This window comes from Trematomus bernacchii, unplaced genomic scaffold (assembly GCF_902827165.1).
Source record: "Trematomus bernacchii unplaced genomic scaffold, fTreBer1.1, whole genome shotgun sequence".
In the NCBI taxonomy this organism is placed as follows: Eukaryota; Metazoa; Chordata; class Actinopteri; order Perciformes; family Nototheniidae; genus Trematomus; species Trematomus bernacchii.
In genome coordinates, this window is record NW_022987802.1 from 1 (window position 1) to 19,102 (window position 19,102).

Consider the following 19,102-nt stretch of genomic DNA (forward strand, 5'->3'; position numbering starts at 1 on the left):
TCTCTTTAATATCCTCTCTCCTCTCTCCTCCCCAGATAAACCGGACCCCCCAGCGAGGGTCCCTGCCTTCTCAGACGTGCGCAGGTCCACCCTCACGCTCTCTTGGTACGGCCCGACCTACGATGGAGGCAGCGCCGTCCAGTCCTACAACCTGGAGGTCTGGGACTCTGTGGGCGGGGAGTGGAAGCACCTGGCCTCCTGCAACAGCACCTCCTACAACGTGCAGGTGAAGGGCTTCTTCATGTCTCTTCTTCATCACCATGTGTCCCCTCTTCTTCATGTCTCTTCTTCATCAACATGTGTCCCCTCTTCTTCATGTCTCTTCTTCATCACCATGTGTCCCCTTTTCTTCATGTCTCTTCTACATCAACATGTGTCCCCTCTTCTTCATGTCTCTTCTTCATCACCATGTGTCCCCTCTTCTTCATGTCTCTTCTTCATCACCATGGTCCCCTTTTCTTCATGTCTCTCTACATCAACATGTGTCCCCTCTTCTTCATGTCTCTTCTACATCAACATGTGTCCCCTCTTCTTCATGTCTCTTCTACATCAACATGTGTCCCCTCTTCTTCATGTCTCTTCTTCATCACCATGTGTCCCCTTTTCTTCATGTCTCTTCTACATCAACATGTGTCCCCTCTTCTTCATGTCTCTTCTTCATCACCATGTGTCCCCTTCTCTTCATGTCTCTTCTACATCAACATGTGTCCCCTCTTCTTCATGTCTCTTCTACATCACCATGTGTCCCCTCTTCTTCATGTCTCTTCTACATCAACATGTGTCCCCTCTTATTCATGTCTCTTCTACATCAACATGTGTCCCCTCTTCTTCATGTCTCTCCTACATCAACATGTGTCCCCTCTTCTTCATGTCTCTTCTTCATCAACATGTGTCCCCTCTCTTCATGTCTCTTCTTCATCAACATGTGTCCCCTCTTCTTCATGTCTCTTCTTCATCAACATGTGTCCCCTCTTCTTCATGTCTCTTCTACATCAACATGTGTCCCCTCTTCTTCATGTCTCTTCTTCATCAACATGTGTCCCCTCTTCTTCATGTCTCTTCTACATCAACATGTGTCCCCTCTTCCTCTTCTATCATGTCTCTCTTATCTCTTCATCAACATGTGTCCCCTCTTCTTCATGTCTCTTCTACATCAACATGTGTCCCCTCTTCTTCATGTCTCTTCTTCATCAACATGTGTCCCCTCTTCTTCATGTCTCTTCTTCATCAACATGTGTCCCCTCTTCTTCATGTCTCTTCTACATCAACATGTGTCCCCTCTTATTCATGTCTCTTCTTCATCAACATGTGTCCCCTCTTCTTCATGTCTCTTCTTCATCAACATGTGTCCCCTCTTCTTCATGTCTCTTCTTCATCAACATGTGTCCCCTCTGTGGAAAGAGACTCTAAAGTTTCAGGAACAAAGATTCTCTCTCTTTTTGTTCCATTTCTATAAAAACCTGTCTGAAAACGAGCTGATCAGATTTTGGCCACTTGATGATGTCATAACGATGTGTTGGCTTGTGTAACCATTAGCCAATCAGCAACCAAGGTACCCCCCCCCCCTTATCACCTGGATCTCCTCCTAGAGCACCATTGAGTTCTTTGTAACCAAATGTCTCTCAGAGGGGCGTGGGGAGGGGCTCCTTATTTTCATCTAAAGTAACAGACAGAGAATCAGCACTTTGGAAACAGGGCTGAAACAGAGGGGATTATGGGTAATGCTGCAATGATCTGTTTGGTGATTCAGCCAATCAGAGACAGGCTCTGGATATATCTGAGACCTGTGATATATTGATGAAGAAGAGGATGATAGGAGACCTTTAACCTGTTAAGCCCGAGAGACCCCGGTACCGGGGCACTGCCGCAACATCTTGCAGGAAACAGTGTCTGAGGGCATGTTCATTTAATAAACTATGGATGTTTTATATCCATGTAACAGGAAGAAACTCATCTAACTGATCATTTTAATTTATTTTTCAAAAGAAAACCCACAATGCTAACACTGAGCCTCTGAATTAGCAACGAGCGAAAAATGCTAACACCTTACTGTACCAAAAATCACTCACAAAACCTTATTATTTATCTTTTCACCACATCCAACACATCGATTCACATCGTGAGGTGACACAGAATCTATGGGTCATTATCACTGAATTATACGAATTTGCGACGTTATAAACAAAAACAGACATCAAAACAGGTGACGCTAGGTAGCTAAAAATGCTAAAATGTTTACCTTGGCTCTGTAGTCTCTCCAAAGTGGTCTTCAATGGCATTAAAATGATAAAAAAACGCTGCTGAAGTTAATCCATAGGTTAATCCAATGTGTCTGTGTCCCTTTGAAATGATTTCTGATAATCCATGCTTTTAGGTTTCTAGATGTCACAGCTAGACTGTAGCTTCACTCTAATGCAAAACTGCATGCGCGCAGCCCCTACCTTTTCTTTTCACAATGAGTGTGTGTGGCGGACTCCCCCTTCGATTCTATTGGCTCTACGGTCAGAAAGAGGTGTCAACCATCAAAATCGAGCAAGGGGGGCCAGAGATAGGTCAAATCCACCCAAATGACCCCAGAAGTGGTTTCTTTTTGCTAAATCTCTCTAAAAAGGTCAAATGTCACTTGTTTTGCATCAATCTTGATACAGGGTACTTATTATATGTTGTACTTTGGATTCCTAAAGCTTTTAGTCTACCTTACCATCATCCAAGGGTAGTTTTCACTATAAGTAAAAAAGAATCTTTGGACGGACACTATAATTTACAGTTTTTTACTATGTAAAATCTGAATTTTCTTTAAAATAAAAAACATCTATATTGATTCTGACTTTTCTACATCCAACTCACAGGTTTATCATTACTTTGAGAAAAAAGATTATTAATTTAACCCTTTTAGAAGGGAAGATATGGTCATTTGTTCTGGGAATGTCATTTTCGAGCCTGAGACCTGAAAAACAGGCTCAGGGCTTAACACAAGCGCTTAACGAAATGTTATTGTGAAAAAAGTACAAACTAAACCCGTTCAAAAAAAGTTCCTTCAAAATGTCAACAACCTGAAACGTTAGAAAATCATCAGGTGGTTAATTCAATTCAAAACCTTTATTTATCCAGGTGAAATCCCATTGAGATCATTGATCTCTTTTTCAAGGGAGACCTGCAGTAAAAGATAAGATCGGTATCCTGAGAATGTGAACGTCTCTCCATGAACTGAGGATATGTGAAATGTTCTCCGTCTCTCCATGAACTGAGGAGATATGAAATGTTCTCCGTCTCTCCATGAACTGAGGAGATATGAAATGTTCTCCGTCTCTCCATGAACTGAGGATATGTGAAATGTTCTCCGTCTCTCCATGAACTGAGGAGATATGAAATGTTCTCCGTCTCTCCATGAACTGAGGATATATGAAATGTTCTCCGTCTCCAGGACCTTCTTCCCGAGCGGCAGTATAAGTTTCGTGTCCGAGCGGAGAACATGTACGGAGTCGGAGAGCCGAGCGCCGAGTCTGCGCCCGTCACCGTGGGGCTGGTGGACAACGGTGAGGAAACTGTTGTTGTTTGTTTCTGTGTGACACTAATAATAACAGGGGTTTATACGGTGGATCCCTCGAGTCTTAGAGCCTGGTTCGTTATCTGCGCCTCCTTGGGGTCATTTTGAGGTGGCTTTTTGCATCTATTACTTGATGTTTTACTTTCTTTGTAGTCTTTTTGGGTCGTTGTTTGTAGTTCTGCATCTTTTATGGTAATTTTGCATTAAGTCTAGTAAGTCAGATCCTGTTGTTGTTGTTTGTTTCTGTGTGACACTAATAACAACAGGGTTTATACACTGGCTGGTGGACAACGGTGAGGAAACAGAGTACAATCCTGGTTGTTGTTTGTTTGTTGTTGTGACACTTCATGATAATAACTGAGGTTTATAGGGACCAGAGTCAAGGCCTTTGTGGTCATGTGACCTCAGAGAGTCAAGGCCTTTGTGGTCATGTGACCTCAGAGAGTCAAGGCCTTTGTGGTCATGTGATCTCAGAGAGTCAAGGCCTTTGTGGTCATGTGATCTCAGAGAGTCAAGGCCTTTGTGGTCATGTGATCTCAGAGAGTCAAGGGCCTTTGTGGTCATGTGACCTCAGAGAGTCAAGGCCTTTGTGGTCATGTGATCTCAGAGAGTCAAGGCCTTTGTGGTCATGTGATCTCAGAGAGTCAAGGCCTTTTGTGGTCATGTGATCTCAGAGAGTCAAGGCCTTTGTGGTCATGTGATCTCAGAGAGTCAAGGCCTTTGTGGTCATGTGATCTCAGAGAGTCAAGGCCTTTGTGGTCATGTGACCTCAGAGAGTCAAGGCCTTTGTGGTCATGTGACCTCAGAGAGTCAAGGCCTTTGTGGTCATGTGATCTCAGAGAGTCAAGGCCTTTGTGGTCATGTGATCTCAGAGAGTCAAGGCCTTTGTGGTCATGTGATCTCAGAGAGTCAAGGCCTTTGTGGTCATGTGATGCTCAGAGAGTCAAGGCCTTTGTGGTCATGTGATCTCAGAGAGTCAAGGCCTTTGTGGTCATGTGATCTCAGAGAGTCAAGGCCTTGTGGTCATGTGATCTCAGAGAGTCAAGGCCTTTGTGGTCATGTGATCTCAGAGAGTCAAGGCCTTTGTGGTCATGTGATCTCAGAGAGTCAAGGCCTTTGTGGTCATGTGACCTCAGAGAGTCAAGGCCTTTGTGGTCATGTGATCTCAGAGAGTCAAGGCCTTTGTGGTCATGTGATCTCAGAGAGTCAAGGCCTTTGTGGTCATGTGATCTCAGAGAGTCAAGGCCTTTGTGGTCATGTGATCTCAGAGAGTCAAGGCCTTTGTGGTCATGTGATCTCAGAGAGTCAAGGCCTTTGTGGTCATGTGATCTCAGAGAGTCAAGGCCTTTGTGGTCATGTGACCTCAGAGAGTCAAGGCCTTTGTGGTCATGTGATCTCAGAGAGTCAAGGCCTTTGTGGTCATGTGATCTCAGAGAGTCAAGGCCTTTGTGGTCATGTGACCTCAGAGAGTCAAGGCCTTTGTGGTCATGTGATCTCAGAGAGTCAAGGCCTTTGTGGTCATGTGATCTCAGAGAGTCAAGGCCTTTGTGGTCATGTGATCTCAGAGAGTCAAGGCCTTTGTGGTCATGTGATCTCAGAGAGTCAAGGCCTTTGTGGTCATGTGATCTCAGAGAGTCAAGGCCTTTGTGGTCATGTGATCTCAGAGAGTCAAGGCCTTTGTGGTCATGTGATCTCAGAGAGTCAAGGCCTTTGTGGTCATGTGATCTCAGAGAGTCAAGGCCTTTGTGGTCATGTGATCTCAGAGAGTCAAGGCCTTTGTGGTCATGTGATCTCAGAGAGTCAAGGCCTTTGTGGTCATGTGATCTCAGAGAGTCAAGGCCTTTGTGGTCATGTGATCTCAGAGAGTCAAGGCCTTTGTGGTCATGTGATCTCAGAGAGTCAAGGCCTTTGTGGTCATGTGATCTCAGAGAGTCAAGGCCTTTGTGGTCATGTGATCTCAGAGAGTCAAGGCCTTTGTGGTCATGTGATCTCAGAGAGTCAAGGCCTTTGTGGTCATGTGATCTCAGAGAGTCAAGGCCTTTGTGGTCATGTGATCTCAGAGAGTCAAGGCCTTTGTGGTCATGTGATCTCAGAGAGTCAAGGCCTTTGTGGTCATGTGACCTCAGAGAGTCAAGGCCTTTGTGGTCATGTGATCTCAGAGAGTCAAGGCCTTTGTGGTCATGTGATCTCAGAGAGTCAAGGCCTTTGTGGTCATGTGATCTCAGAGAGTCAAGGCCTTTGTGGTCATGTGATCTCAGAGAGTCAAGGCCTTTGTGGTCATGTGATCTCAGAGAGTCAAGGCCTTTGTGGTCATGTGATCTCAGAGAGTCAAGGCCTTTGTGGTCATGTGATCTCAGAGAGTCAAGGCCTTTGTGGTCATGTGATCTCAGAGAGTCAAGGCCTTTGTGGTCATGTGATCTCCGAGAGTCAAGGCTTTTGTGGTCATGTGATCTCAGAGAGTCAAGGCCTTGGTGGTCATGTGATCTCAGAGAGTCAAGGCCTTTGTGGTCATGTGATCTCAGAGAGTCAAGGCCTTTGTTGGTCATGTGATCTCAGAGAGTCAAGGCCTTTGTGGTCATGTGGATCTCAGAGAGTCAAGGCCTTTGTGGGTCATGTGATCTCAGAGAGTCAAGGCCTTTGTGGTCATGTGATCTCAGAGAGTCAAGGCCTTTGGGTCATGTGATCTCAGAGAGTCAAGGCCTTTGGTGGTCATGTGATCTCAGAGAGTCAAGGCCTTGTGGTCATGGTGATCTCAGAGAGTCAAGGCCTTTGTGGTCATGTGATCTCAGAGAGTCAAGGCCTTGTGGTCATGTGATCTCAGAGGTCAAGGCCTTTTGTGGTCATGTGATCTCAGAGAGTCAGGGCTTTGTGGTCATGTGATCTCAGAGAGTCAAGGCCTTTGTGGTCATGTGATCTCAGAGAGTCAAGGCCTTTGTGGTCATGTGATCTCAGAGAGTCAAGGCCTTTGTGGTCATGTGATCTCAGAGAGTCAAGGCCTTTGTGGTCATGTGATCTCAGAGAGTCAAGGCCTTTGTGGTCATGTGTTCAGAGCTGCAGTGTAGATATGACAGTGAAGATCTGAGGTCCCAGGCTCCTCCCACAGAGCAACACAATAACACAGATCAAATAGTGCAAGGAAATACAAATATAAACAAATAAAAATAGACTAGAAAGAGTCTATATACAAGAGAGTCACCTTCTAGGGGTTTTGGGTTCGTTATCTCACCTCCTTGTGGTCCTTTTGCAGTTCTTTAGTGACTCCTTATAGGCAAGGCAAGGCAGGGCAAGTGTATTTATACAGCACCTTTCAACACAAGGCAATTCAAAGTGCTTTACAAAAATGGAAGACATTAAGAAAATGGCATTTAAAATCAGTCATATAGTCTTATAGTTGTTCTGTATTTATTTTCTGGTAGTTAGGGATATTTTTGTATCTCTGTGATTGTTTACATCTATTTTGAGTTATGCGGTGAGGAAACTCCTCCAGATAAGATAAGACTTTATTTATCCTGAAGGAAATTGTTATGCCAGAGTTTCAAAAATACAATAAACACAGCAGCATGATAATAAAACTGTACACTAACAGTGAAGTTACATAGATCCTGGTTGTTGGTGCTGTTGTTGTTGTTTCTGTGTGACGCTAATAATAACGGGTGTTTATTAGGGTGACACATAGAGTCTTAGAGAGTCACCTTCTAGTGGTTTTGGGTTCGTTATTTGCACCTCCTTGTGGTCATTTTGAGGTGGCTTTTTGCATCTATTACCCTGTATTTTGTAGTAACTTTGTTCTCCTTGTGTTAGTTTTCCACATGTTTGGTCACTTTTAAGATTTCTTTCTAATTATTATTATTTATTTGTGATTATTTGTTAAAGTATTGTTATTTTAAATAAATAGTTTATGTTCTTTGTTAGGTGTTGGATTTGACCAGAGCATTTTCAATAATTAAATAACTCTTTTGTAGTCAGAGATTTCCTGTGAACAGTTCCAGATTTAAAATGAAAGTCAACGATAAAATACTTTGAATGATTTTTAGTTGACCACTTATATAAACTATTACAAAATCAGGTGACCGATCGGGGAAGCACTCAGAGAGAGCTTCATTTGAAATGTTCAGAGAATTGTCTGAACATATTCGTTCCCATTGACGCTCAGTATCTATTGTTCTGACTCCATGTAACCAGCACTAAGTCCATTCAACTAAACTTCATTAAACTAAAATCCATGTGAAAGTGAGCTAAAGAGACTAACTGAACTAACTGCTGTTTGGTTCGTCTCACAGATGACGAGGCCGAGGTGGAGGAGGAGGATGAAGGTACTCTCACTTCCTGTTTATTAAATAAAAACATTAACACATCACTCGACCTCCAGCAGTTTAACCTCTGACCTTTTGTGTGTTCAGACTCTGAGAAAGAGCCGGATTACAGAGACGTTTCCATCCGGACAGACGTGAAGGTGAAGGAGCTGTACGACGTGGAGGAGAGGCTGGGAACGTAAGGCTTTCACACCTCAACACTTACAATAATAACCTCAGATTGTAGAGAAGTCTAGGAGGAAATGTTCCTTCTTCTCTCTCTCTCTCTTGATTACCTCAGATGAGAAACCTTCTTCTCTCTTATGTTACAGGGGGAAGTTTGGTCAGGTCTTCAAACTGGTTGAGAAGGCAACGAAAAAGGTCTGGGCGGGGAAGTTCATCAAGGCGTATTCGGCGAAGGAGAAAGATAACGTTCGGCACGAGATCAGCATCATGAATAGCCTCCATCACCCCAAACTGGTTCAGTGCATCGATGCCTTCGAGGGGAAGTCTGACATCGTCATGGTGCTCGAGATGTACGTAAACACATTCTGAGAAACGGTCAAATGTTGAGAAAAAAATGAAATTATGAGAAAAAAGTTTAAATTCTTCAATTCTGATAAAAAAGTAAAATTCTTAGAAAAATATAAAATTATGAGAAAAAAGTCACATTTTGAGCAAAAATGTCAAATTCTTAAATTCTTAGAAAAAAGTCTGAGATTTTTTTTTTAGATGTACGTAAACACTGCGTATTTAGGGATTTTAAACAGAATCAAGATTCTAAAGATTCAAAGGTTTTATCGTCAGATGCTCAGCAGCTTCAGTGGAGGAATGGCATTGAAATTCTTCTGACCTGAGCTCCTCCAACAATGCAACATATATAATAAAATACACAAATACAAATAAAAAGTAGTGCAAAAAGTCTATATACATGAATAAAACAACCATCCATCAGGAGCAGCTGGTTAGTAATTAGAAACCTGGAAACAAGTTAATTTAGTTCTTGTATCTGATTCACCAGCTCTTACTGTGCTGTGATGTTGATTTAAAGGGGACCTATCATGCAAAATGCACTTTTGTACGTCTTTTCTACATGAATATGTGTCCCCGGTGTTCCAGGGAACTCACCAAGTGTCAGAAAACACAACCCTCTCTATTTTCCTCCATACCCAAATCTCTAAAAAAGGGGCTGGATCTGATCCAGATTTGAACACTTCTATGTCGTCACAGAAGTGGCGCTACGGCTATTGGACCAACTCTCCACCTATCAGGGGAATGTGGGGTTGGGCCACGGCCGGCCATTGCCGCTCGAAAGCGCTGGAGACGCTGTAGTACATATGCCAGGCCTGTAAGTGGCGCTGTAGTCTGCCACAAAAGCAGCGAAGAAGACTTCCCACCCGTAGTTACCATGGTTACCCTTCTGTTTATTCTCCGCTGTGGCTTTCTTTCTCCCTCCCCGAGGCAAGCGTTTGCTCCCGCTGCTTTAATTCAATGCAATCCCTCCCCGTCGAGGCAAGCCCTGTAATTCTCTCCGGTTAGTCCACCAGCAGATGACAAACACCCACCTCTCCGCCTCTTCCAAGGAACGAGGGGACCGTGCGGCAGAGTTTCAGTTTCAGTTTCTTTCGCCGGTCAAGATGTCCGTTAAAGTTTAAATCTTCCAGACAAAATTAGAAAAGTGCCGGTCAAAGGTCTTCTTTGTTATTTATTGAGCTTTAAAACAAATGAATAACGACTCTATATAATAAAACACGGAGGACGGAGATCTCTTTTTCTCCCCCTCTTCTGACAGCCCAGCAGCTGATCAGAGCACGGCTCCCCTCTCCTGCAGGGGGGCGTGGTCAGCAGCTGATCAGAGCACGTCTCCCCTCTCCTGCAGGGGGGCGTGGTCAGCAGAATCAGACCCGTAGACAGCAAACAGCACAGAGCGAAATGAGGCATGGCTAAAATGCATGATCTGTTTGGTATTTTGAAAACAGAAACGTATAAATATACCTTATATAGGTATGGCCCTACAATATATCATTTAAATATAGCATGATAGGTCCACTTTAAGTGAATTATCTGCACTTCCCTTGTTGTTCGGAGTCTGAATCTCTGTGGTTTGTGCACTTGTAAATCGCTTTGTGATATGTAATGTAATGTAAAAACAAAGGGCTGTGGATTCAAGGATTCAGGGGTTTATTATCATATGCACAGTAGCTCCTCCAACAATGCAACATATTATATATAGAACATAGTACAACAAAATAATAATAATAATACAAAAATAAAAATAGGAGTACGATACATTAAAGGTCCCATGTCATGCTCTTCTGGTTCTGACCCGTCCCCTTGTGTTCTGTAGCTTCTGCATGTAGACGGTCTGCAGAGTCACAAACCCTCAAAGTGCACCCTGTAGAGAGTAAAACTCTAACACAGAGCAGAGCTGTCTATGCTGCCCCAGAACGCCTCGTTGGACATTTTTATTTTTCCATTTTTAGTATAGTAACGTGACCATGCCCAGGTCCAAATGGACCAATCCGTGGAGCTCCTCACACACACACTCACTCAGCCTTATCTTTTCGCAGCCGCGCTACTCCGCAGAGTTTGGCCGGCACACACCTTATCTTTTCTCAGCCTCGGCTCCGTGGATGTCCACTCACAGTTCGCCACACACTCACGTGTGTGTGCTCAGGCTGAGCTCCGCGGTGTCTCGCTGTCTCGCAGACCCCACGCAGCAACCAGGAAACGACCCCAGTAATCCAGCTCACACTGTCCGCTCCTCAAGCCTCAAAGGGCGGAGCAGCGAGCCCCCCAACGTCCCCCCAACACGGCACCCAGACCCCACGCAGCATTCTCATCTGTTTGTCATCACTGGGGTCATTTCCTGGTTGCTAACAAACGCCATTGTAAAACATGATCACTGATGTTCAGCTGTAACGGTGGTGGACTCATCAGAACAGAGTGGGCGAGCTGACCAATCAGAGCACAGTGGGCTCACAGGGAGGGGGGGGCAGGAGCTCCAACAAGGCGTTTAGGACAGAGAGTGAATACACATACTATTAGGGATGGGTACCGAGCCCCGGTATTAAACGGGCCCCGGGGCTGAATTATTAAAGACCGTGGTACCGTTAAGCTCCGACGTTATCAGCCTTTTTATCGGTACTGGAGACATGTAAAAAATATGTCATGTGTATTATTGCTACACAAACATTATATTGCCGTTTTAGTGTCGCCAACTCCGTCTCTAATACGCAAGAAGACTGCTAAATGCGTCATTTTTTGTATTTTCGATCTCTCCAATCCAGGCGAGAGATCTCTCTCCCGCCTGTGTGCGAGGGGGCAGTTTACACACATGCTCTGCTACATGCAGCAATACACACACACAGCTGCTACATGCAGCAACACACACACACACGCAGCTGCTACATGCAGCCACACACACACACACACGCAGCTGCTACATGCAGCAACACACACACACACACGCAGCTGCTACATGCAGCAACACACGCACACACGCAGCTGCTACATGCAGCAACACACACACACACACAGCTGCTACATGCAGCAACACACACACACACGCAGCTGCTACATGCAGCCACACACACACACACGCAGCTGCTACATGCAGCAACACACACACACACACAGCTGCTACATGCAGCAACACACACACACACGCAGCTGCTACATGCAGCCACACACACACACACGCAGCTGCTACATGCAGCAACACACACACACACACACAGCTGCTACATGCAGCAACACACACACACACACAGCTGCTACATGCAGCAACACACACACACACGCAGCTGCTACATGCAGCAACACACACACACACGCAGCTGCTACATGCAGCAACACACACACACACACGCAGCTGCTACATGCAGCAACACACACACACACGCAGCTGCTACATGCAGCAACACACACACACACGCAGCTGCTACATGCAGCCACACACACACACACACGCAGCTGCTACATGCAGCAACACACACACACACAGCTGCTACATGCAGCAACACACACACACACGCAGCTGCTACATGCAGCAACACACACACACGCAGCTGCTACATGCAGCAACACACACACACAGCTGCTACATGCAGCAACACACACACACACGCAGCTGCTACATGCAGCAACACACACACACACACAGCTGCTACATGCAGCAACACACACACACACACACGCAGCTGCTACATGCAGCAACACACACACACGCAGCTGCTACATGCAGCAACACACACACACAGCTGCTACATGCAGCAACACACACACACACACGCAGCTGCTACATGCAGCAACACACACACACACACACACACGCAGCTGCTACATGCAGCAACACACACACACACGCAGCTGCTACATGCAGCAACACACACACACACGCAGCTGCTACATGCAGCAACACACACACACGCAGCTGCTACATGCAGCAACACACACACACACGCAGCTGCTACATGCAGCAACACACACACACGCAGCTGCTACATGCAGCAACACACGCAGCTGCTACATGCAGCAACACACACACACACAGCTGCTACATGCAGCAACGCACACACACACACGCAGCTGCTACATGCAGCAATACACACACACACGCAGCTGCTACATGCAGCAACACACACACACACGCAGCTGCTACATGCAGCAACACACACACACGGAGGAGATGGCGGAGAGAAAGCGCTCCGAGGTGTGGTTAAACTTTACCCGTCTCCATGTGGACAATGCTCGTTACCAAAAGTGCAATAAGAGTTTAGCATGTCAGGGCGGTAACACGAGCAATTTGTCTAAACATTTAGCAAAAGTGCTCCACATCCAGACGGAGGAATGCACCGGGTTCGACTGTCTCTCTAGCAGCTCTGTAGCCCCCTCCACGAGTAACGTTTCCACGTCAGGTGTTATGTATGCTAGCAGCAGCACACGGAGCTAACTCAATGATGCAAACGTGGGTTAATGATTAGAGGAACTGAGTTATTTAGTTTGTTAAAGTTTCAGCTATTCTGTTCACAGTTCTGTCATCACATTATTTAATAGGATTTGTTAAAACGTTGTTGTTTCTTTTGATGTGAAATATTATGTATTTAATTTAAATAAAAAGCAATGTTAGTTTTGTTCACAATTTGTTTATTTTCATTTTTCATTTAATTGTTTATTTGAATAGGGACAATGCACATTAATGAACACTTTAGACAAATAATGCCGTGTGTGTAAATGTGTAAATATGCCGGATTTTAGCTTTGAGCTCATTTCCATCCGTAGTCCCTGACATACAACATATAGTTAGTTTACCTCATTTTTCTCTCCAAAATAACCGATAAAAGTACCGATAAAACCTTAACGATACCCATCCCTACATACTATACAGAGATGCTGTTTGAGAAACCAATGTCAGTTTGGAACATTGAACAATGTAAATCTATTCTAGTAGACCTCAACTATGGAATTATGATCAGTAGAAATGGCCGTGACATGGGACCTTTAATAAAATAGTGCAGGTGAAAGAAACAGAATCTAAGGTTAAATATTGTACAGTGAAATACAATTAAATACCGTTTGACCCAGTGATAACTATTAAGATAATACATTAAATACATTCTAAGATGCAACCAGATGAATGCTTTGTGTAACAACTGGTGTAATGAGGTTTATGTCTGGAGGCTACAGTTGATATGAAAGCTAGCAGCTGGTTAGCTTAATGCATTGAGATATTAACGAGTATGTTGTTTTTTAACATTATACTTTTAAAACATTATCAGTCTTGAAGCAAAGAGATCCATGTGATCCCTGAAAACCTTAGCTGAGTTAAGATAGCCGTCAAAGGGAAGGTCAAGAAATCTACCTTTCAGCTTTTTATCCAAATGTTGTTTTTATACTTCAGTTTTTGTCACTGTTACTGATAATAATGGTGTCTTCATCCATCTTGTCTTTTAGTGTAGGAGTATAAAAACCCGCAGCAGACGAGATGTTTCAGTTTCTGAGAATGTCGGAAAATAATGTAGGGTCCGAGCATGAGAGGAATGTGAGCAGCTATTTCCTGTCTGCTAAATATAGATCTGGCTCTGAACATAAAACAAGGCGTTATCTGGGTTTACTGTGAAAACATCATATTTACTTTATTACCCCGAGTTCCACCAGGATCTCAAAATGTCTGCCTATTTGCAGATTAAATGGAAAGAACCGCTCACATTTAAACCGGTTGGACAAACATGATCTGCTAAATAAACAGGGAGAGCATGCAGAGGAAGTAGGTTGTTAACATTCAGTAAATAAATAACAATAATATGAAGCTTCAGCACTGATTAAAGATCACATTGTTAAAAAAAGGACATTTTACTTTAATATCTGTGAACAGCAGCTCATGTTTGATTTGGAGATGTTTCTGTTTAGCCTCCAGCGAACATAAATGAGAAGTTTCCGTAAGACTCAGGAACATCTTGTAGATTGTTGCTTTTAAAGTGTCTTTTGTTTTTACTTGTACTTGTGATTTATATGTTTGTTTGTTTATTTGACGAAAGAAAATCAAGTTCTGAGAAATAAGTACAATTCTTAAATTCTGAGAAAAAAGTCAAATCTTGAAAAAAGTCAAATTTTGAAAAAAGTCAAATTCTGAAAAAAGTACTTTTGTCTGGAGGTTTTAAAGTGCTAGATAGATAAAGCTGTAGTGTATAACAGAACAAGTTGTTATCTGTGAACAGCAGCTCATGTTTTTAATTGGAGATGTTTCCGTTCAGGATCCAGGGATCGGTTATAGATGTGAAGTTTCAGTAAGACTCAGGAACATTATTATATATTAATAACAGCAGGAGTTGTTTCTGTTCAGGATCTCTGGCGGCGAGCTGTTTGAGCGGATCATCGATGAAGACTTTGAGCTGACGGAGAGAGAGGTGATTAAATACATGCTGCAGATCATCGACGGGGTGAACTTCATCCACAAGCAGGGCATCGTGCACCTGGACCTGAAGCCAGAGAACATCATGTGTGTGGGGAAGACCGGGAGCAAAATCAAGCTCATCGACTTCGGCCTCGCCAGGCGACTAGGTCAGTTTAATATCCCTAATATCTGAAGAACTGTGATGGGATGCAGTGTTTCTGTGTGGGTCCCTGAAGGCATCATCTCCCTGGAAATGTGTTGGTCCCTGAAGGCATCATCTCCTGCTCCAATGGGATTCCTCCATTTGGTTTGGAATTTTGTGTAGAAAAAAGTCAAATTCTGAAATTCTGAGAAAAAGGTCAAATAAATTATGACATTCCTCAAAAATTCTGAATTTCTGAGAAAAGTCATAATTTTGAGGAAAAAAAGGAAACTTCTGAAAAAATAAGTAAAATTCTGCGAAAAAAGTAAAATTCTGAGAAAAAAGTCAAATTCTGAAATTGAGAGAAAAAAAAATCATTATTCTGAGAAAAAAGTCAAATTCTTAGAAAAAAGTCAAATTCTGAAATGTTGAGAAAAAGTAAAATATTGCCAATTACCAAATGTCTTAACCGTAACATGTTGGTTCTGTTCTCTCTGACAGAAAACGCCGGGACTCTGAAGGTTCTGTTCGGGACTCCAGAGTTCGTGGCTCCTGAAGTGATCAACTATGAAGCCATCAGTTATCCCACCGACATGTGGAGTATAGGAGTCATCTGTTATATACTGTGAGTCAAGCTAACGTGCTAACGAGCTAACGAGCTTATGTGAGTCTGTTAAACCCAACAAAGCTTTCCTGTTGTTTTAATTTCACTCAGTTTTCTTTATTTTAAAGTGAGAAGGTAAAGTGTATTTGTATTGATTTTGTTCACTTCAACACTGTTATCTTTAGTATAGCTTTTAGATTAGCTTCTTTAGCTTAGCGTCACTTAGCTCAGTTTCATTTTATTTTATATCACGTTGGGCTATTTCCCATAATTAATTTAAATAACTGTAACATAACTTGGTTTTTTATCTTAGCATATATCATTTGTCAAATTTGATGGTTCAATTCGTTATAACTTTAGCAATTCTACACTTTAGGTTAACTTTTATTTTAATTAATATTCTTTCAGTTTTCACACACACTGTTTTAACTTCAGCTCTTAAGAAGTTAAATCATTTTTCTATAGTTTTGAGGTGAAGTTTTGGTTGTAATGAACGTCTCTGTGTTCGGGTCTCAGGCTGAGCGGTCTGTCTCCCTTTATGGGCGACAATGACAACGAGACTCTGTCCAACGTGACCTCGGCCTCCTGGGACTTTGAGGACGATGCCTTCGACGAAATCTCAGAAGACGCCAAAGACTTTATCACCAACCTGCTGAAGAAAGACATGAAGTAAGAAAACTCACAACGTGTTCGGACAGCAAGTAGAGCAAGGACAGACCATGACCTTTAAAACTGACCGTGTGTGTGTGTGTGTGTGTGTGTGTGTGTCAGGAAGCGCCTCACCTGTACTCATTGCTACGATCACAAATGGCTGAAACAGGACACCAACACTATGACGGCCAAGAAACTCTCCAAAGAGAGGATGAAGAAGTACATCCTGAGGAGGAAATGGCAGGTAAACAACAACATGAGAACAATGCAGAAAATATACACTATGACACAGCATAATTAGAGCATGACACAGCATGACAGAGCATATTTACATCATGACGCAGCATATTTATATGATGAGAGCATATTTACATCATGACGCAGTATATTTACATCATGACACAGCATGACAGCATATTTAGAGCATGACAGAGGATATTTATATCATGACGCAGCATATTTACAGCATGACACAGCATGACAGAGCATATTTACATCATGACGCAGTATATTTACATCATGACAGAGCATATTTATATCATGACGCAGCATATTTATATCATGACGCAGCATATTTATATCATGACGCAGCATATTTACAGCATGACACAGCATATTTACATCATGACGCAGTATATTTACAGCATGACAGAGCATATTTATATCATGACGCAGCATATTTATATCATGACGCAGCATATTTACATCATGACGCAGTATATTTACAGCATGACAGAGCATATTTATATCATGACGCAGCATATTTACAGCATGACACAGCATATTTACATCATGACGCAGCATATTTATATCATGACGCAGCATATTTATATCATGACGCAGCATATTTACAGCATGACGCAGCATATTTACATCATGACGCAGCATATTTACATCATGACGCAGCATATTTATATCATGACGCCGCATATTTATATCATGACGCAGCATATTTACATCATGACGCAGCATATTTATATCATGACGCAGCATATTTACATCATGACGCAGCATATATACGATAGGATGTAACGGTCTCTTCTTCTGTGGCAGAAAACGGGCCACGCCGTCCGGGCCATCGGGCGCCTCTCCTCCATGGCCATGATGGCCGGAGTCAGCGCCAAGAAGGGGTCGCTGACCGAAGGTAGAGAGAGTTATTCTGTTCAGTCTGTTGAGAGTGTGTGTTTTCTGCAGAGGTGGGAAGTATAGTACAAATACTTCGTTACTGTACTTAAGTACATGTTTCTGGTATCAGTACTTTACTCCACTACTTATTTTTCTGACCACTTTTGACTTTGACTACTTACATTTTGAACACAAATACCTGTACTTTCTACTTCTTACATGTTGAACCCAAATACCTGTACTTTCTACTTCTTACATGTTGAACACAAATACCTGTACTTTCTACTTCTCACATGTTGAACACAAATACCTGTACTTTCTACTTCTTACATTTTGAACCCAAATACCTGTACTTTCTACTTCTTACATGTTGAACACAAATACCTGTACTTTCTACTTCTTACATGTTGAACACAAATACCTGTACTTTCTACTTCTTACATTTTGAACCCAAATACCTGTACTTTCTACTTCTTACATGTTGAACACAAATACCTGTACTTTCTACTTCTTACATGTTGAACTCAAATACCTGTACTTTCTACTTCTCACATGTTGAACCCAAATACCTGTACTTTCTACTTCTCACATGTTGAACACAAATACCTGTACTTTCTACTTCTTACATGTTGAACACAAATACCTGTACTTTCTACTTCTTACATGTTGAACACAAATACCTGTACTTTCTACTTCTTACATGTTGAACACAAATACCTGTACTTTCTACTTCTTACATGTTGAACACAAAGACCTGTACTTTCTACTTCTCTCATTTCCCAAACAGGCTGGTTCCTTTAGTTTGAATGTGTGTTTGGTGGCGTGATCATTATTATTTAGAGTCATTGCGTGCCTATTGATTTGAACACGATCCGTGTATCCATCATTTCCTGGTCTTCTCTAAAGAAGAGGGACCAATGAAAACGTTGTCATGTTGCCGTTGTTCAGCATGGAAACATTCATTAGCTAACAATGACATTATTGTTCTATTAATATAAAGGGAGGTGAGGTACTCTTTAAAACAGCTGCTAGTTATGGGTACTTTTTACTTAAGTACATTTCAAAGCCCATACTTCTTTACTTTTACTTGAGTTAAGAAGTTTAGTCAGTACTTCTACTTTTACCAGAGTATTTTTAAACACGAGTATCTGTACTTATACTTGAGTAAAGGATGTGTGTACTTTTGCCCTCTCTGGTTATCTGGTATTGTGACTGTGTGTGTGTGTGTGTGTGTGTGTGTGTGTGTGTGTGTGTGTGTGTGTGTGTGTGTGTGTGTGTGTTTTCAGAGGATAACCAGTTCCTGGAGTGTTTGGAGAACGAGCAGAAGACGGAGTGTAAGCCGACCTTCAGCTCCGTCATTAAAGACGTTGAGGTGGTCGAAGGTAGCGCCGCTCGCTTCGACTGCAAGATCGAAGGTACGAGACCCAACAACAAACAGACCGATTGTTAGAAATATTTCCCTGGTCCCCGGCTTGAGCTTCAATATCAGGATCCATGTATTTATTATCCTCTCAAGAATGGAAGTAGTCATCACATACAGAGCATTTGGTGGCTTTTTTCAGAAAACTTTCTCCTCAAAATTCAGACTTTTTCTCAAAATTCAGACTTTTTCTCAAAATTCAGACTTTTTCTCAAAATTCAGACTTTTTCTCAAAATCAAACAATTCTGGCTTTTTTCTCAAAATTCTGACTTTTTTCTCAAAATCTCAAAATTCTGACTTTTTCTCAAAATCTCAAAATTCTAACTTTTTCTCAAAATTCTGACTTTTTCTCAAAATCAAACAATTCTGGCTTTTCTCAAAATTCTGGCTTTTTTCTCAAAATTCTGACTTTTTTTCTCAAAATC

General features: G+C 42.5%; 1 protein-coding gene across 1 annotated transcript in view; it reads left to right on the forward strand.

The window, feature by feature from the left end:
• Positions 1-35: 35 nt before the first annotated feature.
• mylkb (myosin light chain kinase b) overlaps positions 36-19,102 on the forward strand; it is a gene marked incomplete at its 5' end in the record, with an annotated part of 40,542 nt that continues 21,475 nt past the window's right edge. Inside the window, 11 exon segments of the mRNA XM_034150279.1 lie at positions 36-226; positions 3,425-3,536; positions 7,828-7,860; positions 7,948-8,038; positions 8,172-8,375; positions 14,684-14,901; positions 15,378-15,501; positions 15,997-16,149; positions 16,252-16,375; positions 17,185-17,275; positions 18,543-18,671. Coding sequence (XP_034006170.1) covers positions 36-226; positions 3,425-3,536; positions 7,828-7,860; positions 7,948-8,038; positions 8,172-8,375; positions 14,684-14,901; positions 15,378-15,501; positions 15,997-16,149; positions 16,252-16,375; positions 17,185-17,275; positions 18,543-18,671 — 1,470 coding nt within the window.